The following is a 21,112-nucleotide window of genomic DNA, read 5'->3' on the forward strand; positions in this document are numbered from 1 at the left end:
TTTTTTCTTTAACTTTGTTAATATAAATATTAAAAAATACCCATTGCAGAACATTGTTTACTTAAGAACAAACAAAAACACAAACAAATATTTGGCTGTTGTTTAAAATTTTAATGTTTTTACCCTTTGAAGTTTCTATTGTTAAGACTGGGTGAAATTATATTAGTAATTTTCATTTTACATGCTTATTTCACTAAAATAGCCCAGCAGACAAGTTTTATGCTCCAAAAATATAATGTAAAACCTCTTTAATATATTTTTAAACTTTAAAATGAGACAATTTGACCCACAACATATCAGGAGGGCTACATATAAAGGGCACCACATGACTGAAATAGCAGGCAGGATAATGCATTGTAAAAAAAGACCCCAAATAATGTGCATGAAAATGTGATATAATAATGCTTATTTGTTTGAATAAAAAGGTATCTGAAAGAATTTAGACATTATTATGTAGATTCAAAATATACATTACATATTTTTTAATAAGACATTTTTAAGTAATTAATTTAAACGTTTTGTGATTTTTTTTTTTCATTTGAAACTTTGCATCGTGGGACACAGCTCTAAAAGCAGGACTCTATATTTTGCCTAATAATGTAAACTATTCATATGAATGTACAGTAAATTATATACACTGACACGCTACATGTCATGGGACTGACCTAGCACTGTGTCCCATGACTTTTGCCATGTCCTATGAAAGCTAAAGAATGCTACACTGACACATAGCAAGATAATTATATAATTAACAAAAATATATAGTGATTAATGTAAAATATGTGATTGACACAATGTAATGGTTTTAGTTGATATTAAAGGATAGTCAGCAAAACTTACAATACAATTTTTTTTAGAACCTAAATGAGTTGACTAACAACTCAAAGTGAATTTTTAAGATGGGGAAATACTTAATATTCACAGTTTTTATGCATATGAAAAACAAATTAACTGAACTTATTTTTTCTATTTTTATTCTAAACTCATTCGAAAAGTTTGAGTTGGCCTCAAAACTCAAAAATGTAGTTTTGAGGGTTTTTTTTTTTTACTTTTTAATTTTTACCCTTAAATACATGCTTATGAACACAACAACAATATTAAGGGCGGCAAAAATGATCAATATCATGTTGATTTATCGTACCATAAGTTGATAATGTAACTATCACAACAGGCCTATTACTACTTGCTTAATACTAATTATTTTGAATCATATATAAAACAATGTCTATTTTACCACGCTACCTAAGCTCTAAATTCTAAATTGGTGTTTTGTTGATGGTTCATACATCCATCAATAATTAATCAAATCCATGTAATACTGTATATTTCACAAGCAGTCAAAAGGAGACTGGTTATGTTATCGGACGATCTCCTAGAGAAGTAAAAACAAACTCTGCTTTATTCCCTGTTATTCCCTACATCTGTTCCAGGTGTTCCGGAAACAATGCATCCTGTCAACATGTATTGTTGTGATTGTACACTCAGCAAACACACAGCAGTGCAGAGCATGCTGCGTTCTGATAGGACTACAGGAGAAAAATGGAAAGGCTTCCCAAAAAGAAATAAAAAGAGATGTTTTGGCCAAAAGAAAGAAATTTACACTGTGTTATCCCCTTACTCCTGATGCTGGCAGTGTACTCGGTTGTTGAGATGTGTTTTGTATCCAAAGGTTCCTCCTTAGAGATTCGCCCGTACTTAAGCTACAAGGCGAACACAGGGATAGATTACGTTGCGAGCCAGTTGAGTTTGGAGGCCTCACACATCTAATCCCTGTAGAGAAGAACTGTCAAAAGAATAGGACTCTCTGGAGCAGATAAACAAACATGAACCTACTGGCACCATGCGTAGCTGTGGAGGAGTGGAAGTGAACATTCTTGTTGCGGAATGCAATAAAAGAAATTAAATAGTCTAAAAGACTTTGCTGGACAGTATAGAAGTAGAAGTTACCATTACCACAACAATGTACTTATAATCCCCTTCATTAACAAAAAAACAATAAATGAGAAGTGTGCCAATACTTTTTTTCATATAATGTATAGACTGTATATTCAAAAGGAAGTATATACTAGTATATCTCAAGAAATAGAATATTTGAACATTGGAAAGTACTTTATTTTAGTAATTTAGGTCAAAATGTGAAATGTATGTGAAATGTATTACACACATGGTGATCTATTTGTACATAAAATGCAGTTAAGTGTTTATTTATTTTATTGTTGATGAATATGGCTTACAGCCAATGAAAACCCAAACATTTGAATATTATATAAGACCAATTTGAATGTGTGGCAGTGTTCTGCTGGAAAATGAAATTTGCATCTCCATAAAAGTTGTCAGCAGAGGGAAACATGAAGTGACCATCATTAAATTTTCCAATTTCATTTGTAAATCAAGAGATCAGAGTCTGGAGGAAGAGTGGAGAGACACACAGTCCAAACTGCTCGAGGTCTAGTGTGAAGTTTCCGCCAATCAGTGATGGTTTGGAGAGACATGTCATCTGCTGGTGTTGATCCACTGTGTTTTATTATCAAGTCTAAAGTCAGTGCAGTTTTGTTTTCCCACAACTTTTATGGAGATGTGGATTTTATTTTCCAGCAGGAATTGGCACACTGCCAGCACTGCCAAAAGTACCAGTTGGTCTTATATAATATTCTTATTTTCTGAGACACTGATTTTTGGGTTTTCATTGTCTGTAAGGCATAATCATTAACAATAAAAGAAATCAACACTTAAAATAGATCAGCCTGTGTGTAATACATCTATATAATATATGAGTTTCACATTTTAAACTGAATTACTGAAATAAAATAACTTTTCAATGGTATTCTAATTTTTTGAGATGCGCTAATATACAGTACTGTTCAAAAGTTTGGACACACCTTCTCATCATTCAATGTTATTCTTTATTTCTTTATTTAATTTATTTTCTACATCGTAAATTAGAAAATAACAGTGTGCAAATCTACTATCAAAGCTAATTGTGTCTACTTGTGTTCTTGTGTAGCTTTAATGTCTTTAATATAAAATTGTCAAATGTAAAAAAATAGGAAATAAGAAAGAAAACACGTTGAATGAGAAGATTCAGGTACTGTATTTAAAAATACAAAAACAGTATAAAATCATACTAAATTTAATGTACTATGGGTAAAAAATAACAGAAAAAAACAGATATACACATGAAACATATGTGAAACATGTGTTTCATTAACAAATCAATACTAAAATGCTTTCCTACTAAACTGATATCCATATATCCCTTTTGTATAATCCAGTATCATCCAGTTGAAATAAATGATCATGAATATAAAAGTATTGATTATTGTAACTTAAACAGTAACAGTAATGTAAATATAAGGTAAAAAGTAAAGGCATAGTGAGATTACTGTAAACAGCTGATTTAAGCTACCATTCCTCCACCTTCTTATCTGACAGAAAACGTCCATGTGGCTCTTTAGCGCCCTCTGGCAGCAGAGCGAGGTAGACCGGAGTTTCAGCTCCTTCTTCTGGAGTTTTATCAGCACTCTGTCCAGCCATGTCTGTCCGAACCCAGCCTGGATTACAGGCGTTCAGGAGGATGCCCTCACCTGCTCTTGTCTTGGTGAGGGTGCGCGCTTGTATCATCGACAGCACGGTCACACCAACCTGCATAGATTTCATAAAAATATATATCAGTCAGTCTTTGGACCATTTGAGACCCTTGCTATAATGTTGTTAGTGAGTGGAAGTCTGCATAGAAAAATAATGTAACAAAATAAAAAATGTAACATAAACATAAAGTAATATACCGAAGAAAAGTGTGTATATTTAAACATAAACCATAAACAATTATACGAAAAAAAAAAAACCTTTTCACTATTATCACAATATGAATTGAATAAATTATGATACTGCTGTGTACGATACTGTGTGGCACACTCTTGTCTAAGTGTAGCTATAAGATAGAAAGGTATAGATTGTTCTGGCATTTCAGCCGTTTGTCATGTTGCTAGGTGGTTGCTAGGCAGTTGCTAAGGTATCCCAGGTTGTTCTTATAGTATCTCAGATTAGTACTCAGGTGTTGCCAAGTGGTTGCACTGGTACTCCATTTTGATGTTTGTGCGTTCCAAGTGTATTTTTATATATTTTTATATTTGAATATTTTAAATCTGTTAAATCACATGAATGAATAGAAATGCCAATGCTGACAACTTTTATGGAGATGCGGATTTCATTTTCCAGCAGGACGGCCAACCAACTGGTCTTACATAATATTGTAATTTTCTGAGACATTGATTTTTGGGTTTTTATTGGCTGTAATCCATAATCATTAACAATAAAATAAATAAACGGTTAAAATAAATCATCCTGTGTGTAATACATCTATAAATTATATGATTTTCACATTTTAAACTGAATAACTGCAATAAAGTAACTTTTCAATGATATTCTATTCTATTTTTTGAGATGCGCTAGTATACAGTACCAATCAAAAGTTTGGACACCGCTTCTCTGAATTCAATGCTTTTTTTGTTTATTTAATAAACAAAATAATCAGCAAATGTACAAATGAACAAAAAAAAAGTTTTCAAAAACTATAGGGTATTATTTGTTCATTAGATATTTAATCTATTTAGGTTGGTTTACACATAGAATCTGTCTGAACAACACATTAGTCCCAATGAACACTGTTTTTCACTGTGTATTTACACTAGTATGAAAAAGTTTGGGCACCACTGATATTTCATAATTTTCCTTTAAAAATCATTGGTTGTTCAGAATCACATCATGCAATCAGATTTAATAATCAGGAGTTAAAAATCTGACAGAAAAAAATAATATAAAGCAAATATATATGAAATAACAATGTATTTGTTATAATAATTGTCTTCAGTGGTACATTCGAATCAGCAATACTGGCAAAAAATTACTTGGTATCTGTTATGGTGAATGCATGTATTTTAGACTCTCCTTCTGCTTTCTCGTAGGATACCAAAAGACCAATTTAAATACATGTTGGACACAAACAAATGTATGATTGGTTTTCTTGCAAAACACATAAAAAGTAATCTCCATTGGGTTCATTTTCTCAAATTTCTAAATTTGCCCATTTAAGCAATGTATGATGATTTTTATTTATTTATTTTTGCAATAATAAAACCAATAAGTTTTGTTAAATTTTATTACTGATATAAATGATAGCATCAGACTGGTTAATAAATCAAATCTTCACAGTACCTTTGAGATGCCGTAAGCAGTGTTTGCCCAGCCCTTTGACTCATGATCTCCACGCTTTGCAGCAGCGACAAACTCGTTCATTAATGAACACAGTTCTTCTTCTGTGATTGCGGGATCACGGAGCCTGCATTCAAACAAACATACAGCTGATATTATCTCTGAGATCTTACCAATTATTACCATGTACATTATCAATCCATTAAAAATGAGCTTCACAAACACAGCAATAAAGAAGCTGGTAGGCATTTTCATATATCATTGATGATGATAACTGTCTCATACCAGCATTATCGTTGCATTTAATACATTACTACCATTTTTTTCATTTAATACCAATGTATTTCCCACATAAGACATCCCAATACATATAGTGTCAGTCTTTTGCCGCCCTCTACTGCATGTACATGACTTTTACACGTCTATTAATAATAAAAGCCTGTATCTGTCAGATTCTTCAAGATTACAAATGTATCCATAGTGATTTACTAAAATCGTACTGCTTATATATAAAACATAATAATTAATTATTCAGTTTGCACTAATCTGTATATAATTACTAATCTGTAAGTATTTGGAATGTAATAATGCTGCAGATTCAGGGGTTTACGCTGCTCTTATAAAAGATGATATTAACAGTTTGGGTACATACTTTGCCTGAAGTTCAGGGCTGCACTTATCAAGGGACCTCTTGCTGACGAAGCTGGACACGTTGACCACCCGGGCGTTGGGCTTCAGGATGGGGAAGAGAGCCTGGCACACCCACAGTGTTCCCCAGAAGTTGGTGCGCATGGTGACTTCAGCCTGCTCTCCAAATGGCTCCGGGGCATTATCTAATAAAGAACAATATAAAGATAAAATAGAGGGACAATACAACAATGTTGGTTCTGTAAAAGATGTGAGTATTGTAGACAAACAAAAAATACTGTTTTTATCTGGATACATAGTAAAAACAAAACTCCCAATAATTCTGTTAAAAAAACAGAAGGATCAGGCAACATATATAACATTATTGCCTGCTCCACAAAGCTGCTATGGTTTATGTTATGTGCTCAGGTTGTTGCTCAGGTGTTGCTAACAGTAGTTGATATACATTTGTGGACATTTTTAAATACAAAAAGGGTGCACAAATGTTAATTGAATAAAAAATAAAATGTTCTTTTTATTTGGTAAAGTAATTCAGAAATCATTGTTTCATTAATGATGGCAAGCCTTCCTGGACCAGTTGAAACAAGACCAGTTCGAACCATGATACTACCACCACCATGTTTTACAGATGGGATAAGTTTGTTTGGTGCTAAAATTGTGTGTTTTTCTTCCTTCAAACACATTGCTTCTCATTTAAACCAAATCAACGATGTATTGTACTCTCATACATCTACAAAAGAATTGTGCAAATAGTCTTCTGTAATGTTCATATGAGCTTTAACAAAAAAAAAAACCAATGTTTTTTTTTGGAGAGAATTGGCTCTAAATAAATAAACTGAGAAATAAAACTGTATTTAATGTTTTTGTCTCATTTGTTTGATTCAGTTCACTTTTTCTCATTGTAAGGCGTTGTGTTAAAATCTGATTAAATTTAATGCAGCTTAGTGCAGATTTAGATAAAACCTTTTTTACTATGTTTAAGAATGTTTTGTAAAGTTAAAAGGCCATAAATATATATAAAAAAATTAATATTTTAGTTAACTGGATACAATTTGTATATAGATCTTATATTAGAATATTAGTGCCTTCTTTTGTGTGCATTACAGAAAGAAAACAGCATCCTTATATTTTTTAACGTATAATTCAGGTCTGAAAGGTTAAAAGCTGTTTCTACATTATCAGCGTTAAAAGATGTAATGCAACCAAATATTGACGTTTATTAAATGTTTTTGCTATTGTTAGCTGAAGACAATTTTGTTTAGTAGAACGTTTTCTGAACGTTACAATTAACGTTCATTAATATCTCAAGTCGTCTGGACATTTAAATGAAGATTTTTGACGTTCTTGTGACGTCACTGCAATGTTTTAGTTTTGTTTTGGGGATGTTAACTGTTACTTCTAACGTTTTCAGGTTATTTGAGAAACGTTTTAATAAAGTTATGCTGCAAACCAAGTATCAGAACGTTCCTGGAACATTATTTGTGTAACTTTAAAGGATAAACGTTAATATAACGTTTAGCTGGGGTTGGTTTATATTTGAAATTACAGTTTAATTACAGAGTTCTTGATCACTTACTCTTATAGGCGATCCCTGCGTTATTGATTAGCACGTCGAGTCCTCCGTACGTGTTCTTCAGGAAGCGCTGCAGCTCCAGGGCGCTGGATTTGCTGGTTATATCGAGCTGGTGGAACACAGCCCGGTGTCCTGCAGCTCTGATCTGCTGCACAGCTTCTCTCCCCAGCTGCTCACTGCGCGCGGTCAGCACCACATCTCCATCAAACCCGGCCTCACACACAGCCCGGACTACAGCCAGCCCGATCCCCTTATTCGCCCCGGTCACCACCGCCACCTTACCGCTCATACTGCCGTTACTCAGTTACTCACAGCTCACACTGCGCCCGCAAGGATATTCTTACCTCTCCTCCGCTTACTGTTTATACAGGCAGACTGTGGAACCAGGGTTGCCAGATCCGCCAGAAACCCGCTATATCAAACCCTCTAGCAAACCGGTCAAAATTACTATTTACCGACATATTCAACAGGCTACAGCCAAACAAAAGAGATAGAAGAGAGGAGAAAGATATGGAAGCCCATTCCCGCCACCTAAAAAAAATAAAAAATAATCCAGCACATTTTTTTATTATTATTAAGTAGACTGCAATCTCAATATTTTGAGATACTAAGTCATTATTTTGAGATACTATCTCAATATTTTGAGATACTAAGTCATTATTTTGAGATACTATCTCAATATTTTGAGATACTAAGTCATTATTGAGACAGTCAATACTAAGTCAATATTGAGATAGTATCTCAAAATAATGACTTACTATCTCAAAATATTGAAATAGTATCTCAAAATATTGAGATAGCAGTTTACTTAATAATAATAAAAAAAATGTGCTGGATTATTTTTATTTTTTTAGGTGGCGGGAATGGGCCTCCATAGAAAGAGGAGTGAATAAGAAGAAAGTAAGAATGAGAGAGAAGACAAGAGTGTAAGAGAGGAGAACATGAGATTGGGAGAAAGTGAGGGAGGAAATATAGAAAGAGAGGAGAAAAAAGAAGGTAATTAGGAGAGTAAAAGAGTGCGATTAAGAGAGTGAGAGAGGAGAAACAGAATTAAAAGTGTGAGAGAGGAGAAAGATAGAGGATTAAGAGAGGAGAAAAAGAGAGGGGGATTAGGAGAGTGAGATTAAAAGAGTGAGAGAAGAAAAACAGGATTAAAAGAGTGAGAAAGGAGAAATAAATAAGATTAAGAGAGTGAGAAAGGAAAGAGCATAAGAGAGAGGAATGAAAAAGTGAGGGTGAAGAGAGAATGAGAGACAGGAGAAAGCGAGATTGCGATAAAGAGAGGGAGAAAGTGTGTGTGAGAGAGAAGGATAAGGAAAAAGAGAGAATGAGGGGAGGGTTGGGTTGGGTTGGGTAGTCGAGTTTAACGCCACATCAGCTCGTCGGCTATCTCGCGGCAGGAAAGGTACTGTCTAATCACAAGGTTCTACGATCTAAGCCATCGCAAGGCAGACAGACACAGACGGACACACAGACACACAGACACATTCACTCACACACTCACACCTAAGGGGCAATTTCAATCAAGTTCCAATTAGCCGTCTTTGGACTGTGGGAGGAAACCGGAGAACCCGGAGGAAACCCACGCAGACACGGGGAGAACGTGCAAACTCCACACAGAAAGACCCGGGTCGCCCCAGCTGGGAATCGAACCCAGGCCGTCTTGCTGTGAGGCGGAAGTGCTACCCACCACGCCCCGGTGCCGCCCGTACGAGGGGAGAAAGAGAGGAGAATGTGAGAGTGAAAGAAAGTGAGACAGCTTGTATTTTTGCTGGACCTGGCAACCCTGCCTGGAACCAGCCACAGGTTACATAACATCTGAATAACTGCAAGTCATTGAGGAGTGTTTTGGGTGGGGTGGAAGACATAGGGCAGAACTGGCCTGGCCATTCATTTCACCACAATTAGAGCAGCAAGACTCATTCATATCAGATGTATTTATCTAATGCGACAAATAACACGTAAGATGACTCAGCATTTAGAAGACTGAATGAAGACAGACACAAAATGAATGGAAACACCAATGATATAATCAAATGTTAAGATGTATTTTTATTAAACATTACAGTATCAATATACTTAAGGCAGATGTTTTCAGAATGCTGTGTAGTGCATGACTAGGCGTTTATCCCTGTCTGGAAGTGAAGCAAAAATACTTCTCATGAAAAGTAAGACAGTATTATCAAATGTTAGCATTAATATTACTAACTTCACTGCTGAAAATGTGGCCAACAATTGATAGTTAAGGCTGATGTTCAAAAGAAACCTTCACAAAGAGTCAAAATTAATTTTCAACTCGCTGAGGTAAAATTGGCATTAAAAAATACAGTAATTACATAGGTTTACAATTCAGTTACAATGAATGTGTAATCTGAAAATAGCTTTCTTTTAGTGTAAGTCTAACCAAGGTAACACCAAATATTAAAAATCACCCTATTGCTAGATTATATTTCATTTTTTATGGAAAATTCAAAATGCTTACACTTAGGCTTTTTAATCCCTGTGTGCAGAACTGCCCCAAAGTGTAGCAAAATACTTCATGAAAAGGAAAACAACAACTCCTTCCATTCAAGTTTATAATCAGTTTAGAATTATTATGCTGTATGTTATGTCATGGTTCAGATGAGCATGAGTAAAGAATTACTCCAGCTTTACAGTTTTTTTTTTTTTTACCATTCCTGCACTGTTTTGTCCCAAACTAACTGTCCATGTGGCTCCTTGACTCCCTCTGGAAGCATAGCCAGGTAGACAGGAGTTTCAGCTCCTTCCTCTGGACTCTTCGGGGCCTTTGGTCCAGCCATGTCTGTTCTGACCCAACCAGGACAGCAGGCATTGAGGATGATGCCATCGGCAGGTCTGGTCTCATTAAGAACACGCGCCTGGATCCTCGAAAGTACCGTCACACCGATCTGAAACAATCAGAGAAAACTCATCCACTCTGTTCTGCTGTAAGATAATCATGACATACTGCACCACTGACTGTAACATACAAATATCAGGAGGCCATTACATACACTGCTATGTCAAATGTCATGGGATAGCTATATGTAGATTGAAAAAGTGCTACCTCACAGGGTGAGAAATGTATGCCAGACTCTGTGGGGCTTTTATAACTCACCAAATCATGGACATTAATAATTAGCAAAATGAGTATAATGGAAATAATGGGTATACTCCAAATTGAAAGGTTATGGCAGGTGTGGCAAATGTGTGGCAGTGTGACCGGCAATAATATGCTTAATCTGACATTTTCAATTCTGATTTGTGCTACTTCAAAATACGGTATTGAAATCCAATACGTATCTGATTTGTGGCAATAATTAAATCAAAGAGAATGATAAAAGGCTGTGAGTAGACCAGGAAGAAATGGTTTAACTGATGATAATGATAATTGATATAATGGTAACAGAGCTCATAAATATTTGGACTGATGTCTCTGTTGTAATAACATAACAAAATAAAATGACCGAACACAGCCACAGGACAAATCTGCAGCATAAATGAAAAATAAAAAGTTAAAAATGTAAATTTACTTTTTTTACTTTTTACAGTGAGGCACAAGTGAATTCTCTGTGATAAGCTCAGCTGCAGCCTGAACTCATTCATATCATAGATTCTGACACGGATGAAACTGAAACTTCATGTGAAGTGATGCTGTTTTGCGCATGCAAGTCAGTTGCACAGCTTGGACTGTTCAGACCAATGTCAGATATGTGTTGCATTAAAAAGATTATATAAACAGCTTGAAATAAATCAGATTTGGTGAGAAAATCAAATTTGGGCCACTTTCACCTGCTGTGTAAATGTAGAGAATAGCAGTAGTTTAAGCTAGACATGAATTTTACCTTGGTGGTACCATAAGCACTGTTTGGCCAGCCCTGAGCCTCATGATCTCCACTCTGTGCAGCAGAAACAAACTCTCCCATCAGCAGACACAGCTCCTCCTCTGAAAGCTCTGTGCTTCTGAACCTAACAAACACATTTCACAGCCATTACACTGGGCCTATACTGTAAACACAGCTTTTACTCTCAGCCTTAAAGACCATCTGAAGTCATACTTTGCTTGGAGTTCAGGGCTGCACTTATCAAGGGTCCTCTTGCTGACGAAACTGGACACGTTGACCACCCGGGCGTTGGGCTTCAGGATGGGAAGGAGAGCATGACACACCCACAGTGTTCCCCAGAAGTTGGTGCGCATGGTGACTTCAGCCTGCTCTCCAAATGGCTCTGTGGCGTCCACTGACAGAGACAGAACACATTAATCATTTAACTATTCTAATACAAAACAAAACAAAATGTAGTGTAAGTCTGGGTGTGTGCATTTGGTTTACTTTTTACAAAAAAAAAAAAAATATATATATATATATATATATATATATAAATAAAATTCACTGACAAACCTTAGTATTGAAGTGGATTTATGTCTATTTCTGTCGTATATCTATATCTGTGACCTTGTTTAGTGTTTATTTCATTCTTATATTATTTATATGTTTATTTAGTTGTACTACTAGTCAAATATCGTCAACACAATTTTTTTTATTGTGACAGTATATTGTACTATACTATATGATACTATACTGTATTTTACTATAATGTACTATATTGCACTATACTACACTGGTATAATGTCGTGTAGTATAGTACAATATAGTATAGTAAAGTGTAATGTAGTATAATGTAATATAGTATAATACAGTATAGTATTATATAGTGTAGTGTAGTATAGTGTCATATAGTATAGCAAAGTGTAATGTAGAATAATATGATATAGGCTAGTATAGTATAATATAGTATAGTCTAGTAAAGTACAGGCCTACAACCCCCTATCATCCACACAATTTTTTATTGTGACAGTATATTGTTCTATACTATATTATACTATACTATACTATAATATACCATACTGTACTATACTACACCGGTATGTGTAATGTAGTATCGTACAATATAGTATAGTAAAGTGTAATGTAGTATAATGTAATATAGTATAATACAGTATAGTATAATATAGTATAGTGCAGTATAATACAGTGTAGTACAATATATAGTATAGTGTAGTATAGTATAATATAGTATAGGCTAGTATAGTACAGTGTAGTATAGTACAGGCCTATCAGGGTAGTGTTTTCACTTGTACAGCAGGGGGGGTAATGGGGCTGTTTATTTTGGCTGTATAAGTGTTATAAGGGTTATGGTATACAGCTAGCTACCGCTTCAAAAGCTTTTTTTTCCCTTAGTATTTAACGAGTTTAGGAGCTAGTAAAATTTAAATGTGTAAATAGACCCTGGTGCACATTAAATGCAATAGGTAGATATGTGCCAGCTCTCTGCAATAATGTTAAATACCAAAACCAACCTTTGAAAGCCATGCCCGCGTTGTTAACGAGCACGTCCAGGCCTCCGTAGTTCTTCTCCAAGAACTTCTTCAGCTCTAAACAGCTGCCCTGGTCGCAGATGTCGAGTCGATGGTAAAGAACGTTTTTAAAACCCTCAGCTTTCACCTTCTCCAGGGCTTCCAGACCCAGCTTCTCATTGCGGGCGGTCAGAAGAATATCCCCGCTGTATCCAGCCTTGCAGAGCCCTTTCACTATCGCCAGCCCGATGCCTTTATTCGCTCCTGTAACTACAGCCACCTTTTTCCCCATTATCACTGTTTCTTACTCAGATTAACTTCAGACTGTGCAGAGGAGAAACTGCTTTACCCCTTACCAATCCGTGTATCATTCGTTCATTTGATATTCAATTGAGAATCAAAATCGGAAAATTAAAAAACCAATTCGTTTTTTCGTTTTTGAATATAATACCAAAAAACGAATAACGGCTTGTATTTTGTATTTTTATTTGGTTATCCAAACAAAAATTGGAAATTTAAAAAACGGACCAGGAGCCGAATTTGATTTTGAGGCAGCATGGCCGGACTGGAACCACATTCTGGCCTAATTAAAGATCTTTTTGAAGGTGGTAAGACGCATGAAGAGATTTCGTGCACGTTGCAGCAAATGGGGATCCAGCGATGTTCTGCAATGAGTGTTAGAAGGTTCTGTGTTCAACACGACCTTAAGCGAAAAAGACATGTATTTTCTGTTGTCATATCGTCTTCTTTCACTGCAACGCGTTTAGTTCCTCTGAACAAGATAAAACTCTCCATCCTCAACTCCATCCAAAGCCTACAGCAATACAGACTGTGTAGATAACACTGCAGTGAACTCCCGCGCAACAGAAACCCACCAAGAATAAACAAATCAGTAACTTCCGGGGCACACAAATGGGTCAAGTTCAAAATCAAAATCAAATTCGGCTCCTGGTCCGTTTTTTAAATTTCCAATTTTTGTTTGGATAACCAAATAAAAATACAAAATACAAGCCGTTATTCGTTTTTTGGTATTATATTCAAAAACGAAAAAACGAAAAAACGAATTGGTTTTTTAATTTTCCGATTTTGATTCTCAATTGAATATCAAATGAACGAATGATACACGGATTCTTACCTAACCCGCCAGTTATCAGCACAGACTGGGCTGTATTTTGACCCCCTGCTGCTGGTAAAGTGGAGCTCCTGATCTGAGATCAGTCCGGAGTGTGGGTGTTCTGTCGAGTAATGCTACCCGTCTATATGTGCTTCTTTACGGCACTGCGCATGCGCCGACCGATTTTTTTTTCGTACTCTTTTCGTGTTTATTATGATAATTCCTTAAGTTTTTAATGTGAGCATAAAGCAACCTGATTTAATGTTTTTAACAAAACTGTAAATAGCAGGTAAAATAGCAATGTAAAATTAAAAAAATAATAAACTATAAAGTTATAAAAAATACGGTTTATGGTCACGTATATGACTATAACTTTACAGTGATTTAACCTATCCATCTATCATACCTAGGCTTTTTCTTTTAACCTTTTTTGTATTTTTAGCTTTTTAAGAAAATTAATACTATTAGGGCAACACTCTTTGACAAGGTAGCACAACTCGACAGAACACCGGCAGTTTCTTCCATAGACTGAATGAGCAAAACTCACAGATCCCGGAGCAGCTGAACGTAGCCCCTCCCACCTTAACACCACCCCTAAGGCCCCTCCCCCTCAGCCCCACCCCCTTCAACTCTAACATGATTAATACAATGATTCTACAATTCTACAAAGTGTAGAAATAGTCAGATAATAGCAGAGCTGGGTTGTGTGATCTTAATCTCACTGGCAAATTAAGTATTACTTCATTATGACTCTCTTTGAAAAATATATAACCTTATATTCCTTAATAATTTAGAAAATATAAAAGAAGCAAGAAAAGGGTAAAAAAAAAAGTGCTGAGTCATTCACAGAACAAGCATCTCCCATCCAGCTCCTTCTATCAAGATTAGAGGCTGCACAACTAGCATTTTTACTAGTACTAATCGACTACAAATCCCAAAAAGTAGTCAACTAGGCGACAACAGAGGTGGGCGATATGGCCCTAAAATAATATAACAATATTTCATGTTATTTTCACGGTAACAATACTCTTGCAGATATGACAAAACACTGAATTAAAAAAATATTTTAAGAATACACTACTGCAACAAAATTTAAATTAAATTTTACTATTGCACACTCCTAACTGAGATATCAAAAAATACAAGAATTTTATCAGATTTGCAACAGAAGTCAATGATCCGGAATGTCATGATGCTAATAATAATGCACTCCAAATATCTCCATATATCCAGGATTAAAATAAAATAAATGACACTGGACAGATCTGTATCTAGTAGATATATAATGAGAAATGAGAACAGTGTTAATTTTTGTTTTGCTAAAAACAACAAAAAAGTATTACCCTGATGTGATAATTAGGGGTGGGTGATATATATTTCAAGGTATAATATCGTTCACTATTATAACCACGTGAAAAGCACACCTTACTTACTGTCTTAATTAATCCTGGGTATGTTTTAGGCACTTGCCATTCCCTTTAAGAGCTATTTAGGGTGGCTGAGAAAGCCCAATGCACTGCAAATTGAAAAAAGCTGCAAAAAGCTGTGTTTCTGTATTTGCAGCACGTTTTTGTATTTGCAGCACGTTTTTTGTATTTGCAGCGCGTTTCTCTATGTGCAGTGCATCTCTCTATATGCAGCATGTTCCTCTTTTCCAGCATGTGTGTTGTAATTTTGATGGGTCTGTTTTGTGCTTTTGCAGCTCTTTTCAATTTGCCACCGTATTGCTATGCTATTTAAAGGGCGCAGCTACCTGGACATGTCCAACATCAGCGGCAGACATATACATATATATAAGGACAAAGATAAACATCTTTGAGTTTAAACTGACTTCCACATGGTAACATTTGCTTAATACAAATGCACACTACACTTTCTTTACTGCTTTTTTTTATATAAAAAAAAATGAAAACCATGTATCACATTCTTTTTTTTTTACTTCACAGTTGAGACCACATTTGACTAATGCAGAAAAAAATATGGTTATTTGTTTCTTTTGATTGTTTATTTGTTTATTGTACAATAAATGAGGTGCTTTAATATGTTGTAGCTGATTATGATGTGTCTGTATGTAATCTCTGGTTAGTATTTTTTATTGCTGTTAATGAGTAACTCTGCACTTCACAACATCTCAAGGACAGATAGTTTAGACAATAGGTCATTAAAGCGAACAGAGCTTCATGCTGTGTTTTTTGTACGTCCCTTAGGAAAAATGTTACAGAAAGCTCATTTACTCTGTTTTCATTAACATAAAAGCCTGATTAAATTAAGGAATTAAATTAGTTCAATGCCACATTAAACCAATAAAAATGCATGTTAATTAGTTGTAGTTTGAGTAGGAAGTGTGTGTTCTTGTTTAAATCTTTAGGGGCAATAATACTTCTCACCAGGGTATACAGAATATCAGTGGATCACTCTAATTAAGTTCCAGCATTTAATGAGTTGGTTTGATCATAAATTGCAGCCTAACAGAAAACTACATCCAGTTGTAGGAGTAACAACTCATTACTTCATAAAAAAAAGATACTATACAGAAACCTACTTTTCTGTTTCAAACATTTGTTTATTGATTTTCACAACAAAAATATCCAGAGCATTATTCTGATTGGACAGAGTTCACCACAATATAAATAACACATAAATATATCTAAACATATGCGCTCAGAAAGCAAATATCCAATGAAAAAATATATATCTTCATGTATCTTCAGCAGATGTACACAAGAGAGATAAAACATTCTTAACTTTCAATGGAAGACAATGTAAAAAGAGATTATTTCGGAGAATTTTGGAGAATTTCCATTGGTCCATTCATCAAGAATTTTTGACACAGTGTAATGGACAGTTTGTGTGTTCAAATTATGTATAAACTAAAAATACAAAAATATAGATTAGACAGCGATAATTTGCAGTCATAATAATAATAATAGATTAAAAAGAATAAAAATAAAAAACAAATTAAACATTAGATTGTATAGAAGTGGTATTAACAAGCAGTTTACTCTGGGATGTAGCAAATAATATTTTTTATTAAATGATTAACAATAATAATTCCTCTGCATAGAGCAGACTAAGAACCTACTTTCATGAGTCATATTATAGATTAATATATATGTTCTATTTTAAAAGTGTGGACATGACTCTGCTAAAGCTCCTTACTGCGTTTAGTTAGTGTCATAAATGCATTTTATTTTAGTTAAACATTGACATGTTTATAGATTGCAAGAAATAAAATAACACTTTTTTTTTTTTACATTATCCAGTGACAACAATCAAGATGCACTAACTACTTTATTAAATTGAAACATCTTAATTAAGTGCACTCTTAACTCTTTGGTCCTGATACCGTAGATTATTGGATTACAGATCCCAGGGACAAGAAGATACGTGAGACTGATTAGGACACGTACGTCAGGAGAAATGTCTGCTTGGATTCTGTAGGCCAAGAAAGCCACCATGGAGGCAAAGTAAGTGATGCAGATAACTATTAAATGCGTGGTACAGGTGGAGATGGCTTTGGAGCGTGATTCTCCAGCTGCAGAGCGAGAAATCACCACAAATATAGTTATATATGAAAAAGCAATTCCAACACAATCTATAGTCGGCACACAGAAACTGACCAGTCCAGCTATATAGTTTTTGGTGGTGTCCTCACAGGGCACAGCCAAGGTCACCACCAACTGGTGCTCACAGTGAATGTGATAAATAACATTGGAGGAACAGAATCTGAGCGTTCCAACCAGAGCAATCATAGCCGTTATAATGATTGTGTTGCGACAAATGATGACGCCCGTAATGATCATACAGTTCATGAAATTCATGACATTGTTGTACCTCAGTGGCGTGCAGATAGCAAAATAGCGATCTACAGCCATGCCAAACAAAATAGTGGACTGGAAACTGCAGGCGTAGTGAACAAGAAACATCTGGATGAGACATAATGTTCGAGGCCACACATTGATCCCCGTTGCAAAACTAAACAACATTCGTGGGACAACACAAACCGGGACACATATATCCACACAGGCTATGAAACATATCAGCACATACATTGGAGAATGAAGCGTCCTTTGTTTGGAAATGATCGTCACAAGGGCAGAGTTAGCTGTGACTGCAAAAATGAACAGGACGCAGAAAGGGATGAAAAGGAGTCTTCTGTACTCCTTCAGTGAGGAAAATCCTATTAAATAGAATTCATTATGGGTAAAGTTCTTTGATGGCCCAAATTCCATCGTGATCACAGAGATATTCAGACAGGAAACACCTAAAAAACATGAAAAAATACACCATTAAGACCATTAATCATCACTCATCCATCTTCTCCCAGCTAACAGAGAACATTATAAGAGTGTTTAGCAATATTTAGAAAATATTTAAGGAAGATTAACCTGTATTGTTAAAATAAATAAATAAATAAATAAATAATGTTCCTGGAACGCTCTGAAAATGCGCGACATAATAATGATTTACATCACAAGTTATTACAACATTTTCAGAGTAATTTTCAGAGAATTATGGAAATGCTAAAAGTAAAATTCTTAAAAAATAAAAATGAAAACAGTGATGTTGCATTCACATTACCAGAATGTCTACAAATGTTAAATAAAAACATTCTATATACATCCAGAAAACAAAAGAGATTTAATGTTCTAAGTATATTATAACTGTAATGTTCTGTAATGTAACACTTTCTACTAACCAAAACTTATTTTACGCATTTAATCTCATAGTTCTTTTATAATAATAGAAATTATAGAAAATCAATCATTGTATACCTACAATTCAATGGCAACACAAGTCTGTGTTATAAATAGTGCAAAATTGACTACAAAATATATGAGTACATAATAGCCTGTAATGTCTTATTCTATGATGAAAAAAAAAGCTAAACCAGACGAGCTGATGATAATAATGGTGTGCTCTTCTTCCTAAGACTGTGCTCTCGCTTCGACCTAAAGCAAAGTCCTCTTAAATGATCTTTCTAACTCCCAAAACGCAGTCCACCCTGCTGCGGACAATCAAAACCACGGTTTCTTTAATTGGAGCAAAATGTCTTATTGCTCTCCAGCGGTCTAGTTAAGTGTACTTTTGTATCCTCTAATGAAACTTTCCAAACAAACACAAAAATTAGGTCTCTAGTACAAATAAAGCTGTTGACATTTCACATTGTATAATATTTATGTTCACAAATAATATCCAGAGTTTAATTATAGGACAAACATTGTACAAAGACTTTTACAAAACATAGTAAAATGCACTGTTTATGCACTTGAATTGGTCTGCCCTAATTGGCCATTGAAATGACTGGACAGTGTACAGCAGAGAAAAAAATAATCTCAAAGTCTTCTTTACTCTTAAATTAGCTGCAAATTAATTTCTTCGAGTTCACTGTACATGTTGCTCTCCTTGCTTTAGTGTCTTCTTTCCTTCTTATCTTTTTCCTTCTTATCATCCTTCTTATCATTTCTCTCTTATTTCTTGTAAAGCCAAAATAAACAAAAGACATTATATCCCTTTTTTACATATTAAATACACACTTCCATTTAAAAGTATTGAAACAATGAGGCAAGTCCTATTATTTCTGTTCTAAACCGAAAATATTTGGGTTTTTAGCCTTTTTATCTTATTTCAATGTATTTACATCTGTATCTACATTCTGATACACAGATCAGAAGATAGGCCTTCCTATTATTTTTGCTGATTAGTGGTTTGCATCTTCTGGTAAAGCCTCTGTACTTTTGTTCATTAAGTCTTCTGTGAACAGTCCAGTTCAATACACCAGTGACAACTTTCTTCTTTTGGCTTCACAATGGGTTGGTTTCACCCATAGACAGCCCTCTGGTGTTTGTTTTTTGTTACTCCTTTTGTTTTTTTACTCCTGTATCTATAAATGCACAGTCTGCATAATCAAAACTAACCTTTGCTCACAAAAAATGGATTCAAACAAAATATGCTGTCGTCTTATGTCAATGTGTATCAGATCCAGATGTAAATACCTAGAAAAATAAAAGCTGTAATGTTGCTCTTTTTTTTCTCATGTTCATCTTTTAATGTGAAACCCATATGTGTTCAGTCTGAAGCAGAAATAAGGGATTGGCCTCACTGTTTCAATATGCTTGGATTACTGAGTTAGCTTCTACAACAGTAAAAAAATGAACAGATTTTTATCTCAGAAATGTCGCCATATCTCAGTCCACATCAGCATTCCAGAGAACAAGATACAGTACCTCCATAGTTCACCATATAAACACACTTACATAGATGCTAATAATGTAAGCTTAAACCTTTTACACATTTTACAGCTTTTGTAGCTTATCACACAAAATAAAAACAATATACAGTATATTCACACCACAAAGGCGATGCAACATCAAGGTGACCCAGCTTATTGAACATTACATGCATATGTGGGCTAATTGATGAGAAACCTACATTTTAATAAAAAATATTTGCATATACCTATGTGAAATGGGTATTTGACATTATAGATTGAGAAATTATTTTTGGCTCTTAATAAAAACATCTACAAAAGGTTTTTCACCAACCATAACCCTCAAACTGGAAAATAAATAAAACCTATAAAACACCCAATAATGGATAGATAATGAATGCCAACAGAACCTTTTTTAATTATGTAATTTAATTTAGTTTAATTCTTCTATCCGTCTCTTCAGTTTTATAGTAAATGTTGACTGCAGGCTGTAAACTTCTTCTTAGAGGTAAGAGGTTAGTTATGTTTAATCATTATCTTTGCCGCTTTATATAAACTGTATTATGATGAAATAGCTTTAATGTCTTATAAAATAATAATAAGAATTATAATAGAGGCTGCATGTTTTACTACAGAGAAAATTATCTTCCTAAATATCCTATTGCATTTAATTTAAAGTCCTTATATGACCACTTTTATGATTGAATCATAAGCTTTATTAAGATTTGAGAACTGATAATATTTTCTCATGGTGTGTTTTACTGCAGAGCTCTGGCAGAGAGATTAACTTTGTTTACAACATTGACTTGGAGATCAGCGAATGTTTTGTAATACCTACAATACAATACAAAATGTAACACTTGCTTCACTCAAAAACAAACGTCACCAACTTACCAATAGTTAAGGCTTTTAGGGTTCTTAGCAAGTATTTTATTATATATTCTACTTCAGCAAAAATGTAAATTTAGGAATAATATTATTTTTGTATATAATGTACGA

General features: G+C 34.6%; 3 protein-coding genes across 3 annotated transcripts; all 3 read right to left on the reverse strand.

Moving 5' to 3' along the window:
* Positions 1–3,072: 3,072 nt before the first annotated feature.
* Positions 3,073–7,927, reverse strand: LOC103044035 (carbonyl reductase [NADPH] 1). The gene is made up of 4 exons (XM_007250029.4): positions 7,436–7,927; positions 5,864–6,044; positions 5,215–5,338; positions 3,073–3,642 (listed from the first exon to the last, which is right to left on the reverse strand). The coding sequence occupies exons 1-4, from the start codon at positions 7,719–7,721 to the stop codon at positions 3,403–3,405; spliced, it is 831 nt and encodes a 276-aa protein (XP_007250091.3). The 5' UTR covers positions 7,722–7,927; the 3' UTR covers positions 3,073–3,402.
* Positions 7,928–9,461: 1,534 nt separating this feature from the next.
* LOC103044320 (carbonyl reductase [NADPH] 1) lies at positions 9,462–13,144 on the reverse strand. Its single transcript, XM_007250030.4, has 4 exons — positions 12,792–13,144; positions 11,491–11,671; positions 11,278–11,401; positions 9,462–10,341 (listed from the first exon to the last, which is right to left on the reverse strand). The coding sequence occupies exons 1-4, from the start codon at positions 13,078–13,080 to the stop codon at positions 10,102–10,104; spliced, it is 834 nt and encodes a 277-aa protein (XP_007250092.1). The 5' UTR covers positions 13,081–13,144; the 3' UTR covers positions 9,462–10,101.
* Positions 13,145–16,444: 3,300 nt separating this feature from the next.
* Positions 16,445–18,700, reverse strand: LOC103044619 (olfactory receptor 52P1-like). Its single transcript, XM_007250031.4, has 2 exons — positions 18,682–18,700; positions 16,445–18,166 (listed from the first exon to the last, which is right to left on the reverse strand). The coding sequence occupies exon 2, from the start codon at positions 18,132–18,134 to the stop codon at positions 17,175–17,177; it is 960 nt and encodes a 319-aa protein (XP_007250093.3). The 5' UTR covers positions 18,135–18,166; positions 18,682–18,700; the 3' UTR covers positions 16,445–17,174.
* Between the last annotated feature and the right edge of the window lie 2,412 nt (positions 18,701–21,112).

This window comes from Astyanax mexicanus, chromosome 17 (genome assembly GCF_023375975.1).
Source record: "Astyanax mexicanus isolate ESR-SI-001 chromosome 17, AstMex3_surface, whole genome shotgun sequence".
Classification (NCBI taxonomy): domain Eukaryota; kingdom Metazoa; phylum Chordata; class Actinopteri; order Characiformes; family Acestrorhamphidae; genus Astyanax; species Astyanax mexicanus.

Coding starts and splice junctions, on each gene's coding strand:
- LOC103044035 (XM_007250029.4), bottom strand. CDS start 7,721: ATGAGCGGTAAGGTGGCGGTGGTGACCGGGGCGAATAAGGGGATCGGG. Junction 6,045..7,435: donor CGCAGGGATCGCCTATAAGA/GTAAGTGATCAA, acceptor GTTCTTTATTAG/ATAATGCCCCGGAGCCATTT. Junction 5,339..5,863: donor AGCCCTGAACTTCAGGCAAA/GTATGTACCCAA, acceptor GTTTGAATGCAG/GCTCCGTGATCCCGCAATCA.
- LOC103044320 (XM_007250030.4), bottom strand. CDS start 13,080: ATGGGGAAAAAGGTGGCTGTAGTTACAGGAGCGAATAAAGGCATCGGG. Junction 11,402..11,490: donor AGCCCTGAACTCCAAGCAAA/GTATGACTTCAG, acceptor TGTGTTTGTTAG/GTTCAGAAGCACAGAGCTTT. Junction 10,342..11,277: donor GTGCTTATGGTACCACCAAG/GTAAAATTCATG, acceptor TGATTGTTTCAG/ATCGGTGTGACGGTACTTTC.
- LOC103044619 (XM_007250031.4), bottom strand. CDS start 18,134: ATGGAATTTGGGCCATCAAAGAACTTTACCCATAATGAATTCTATTTA.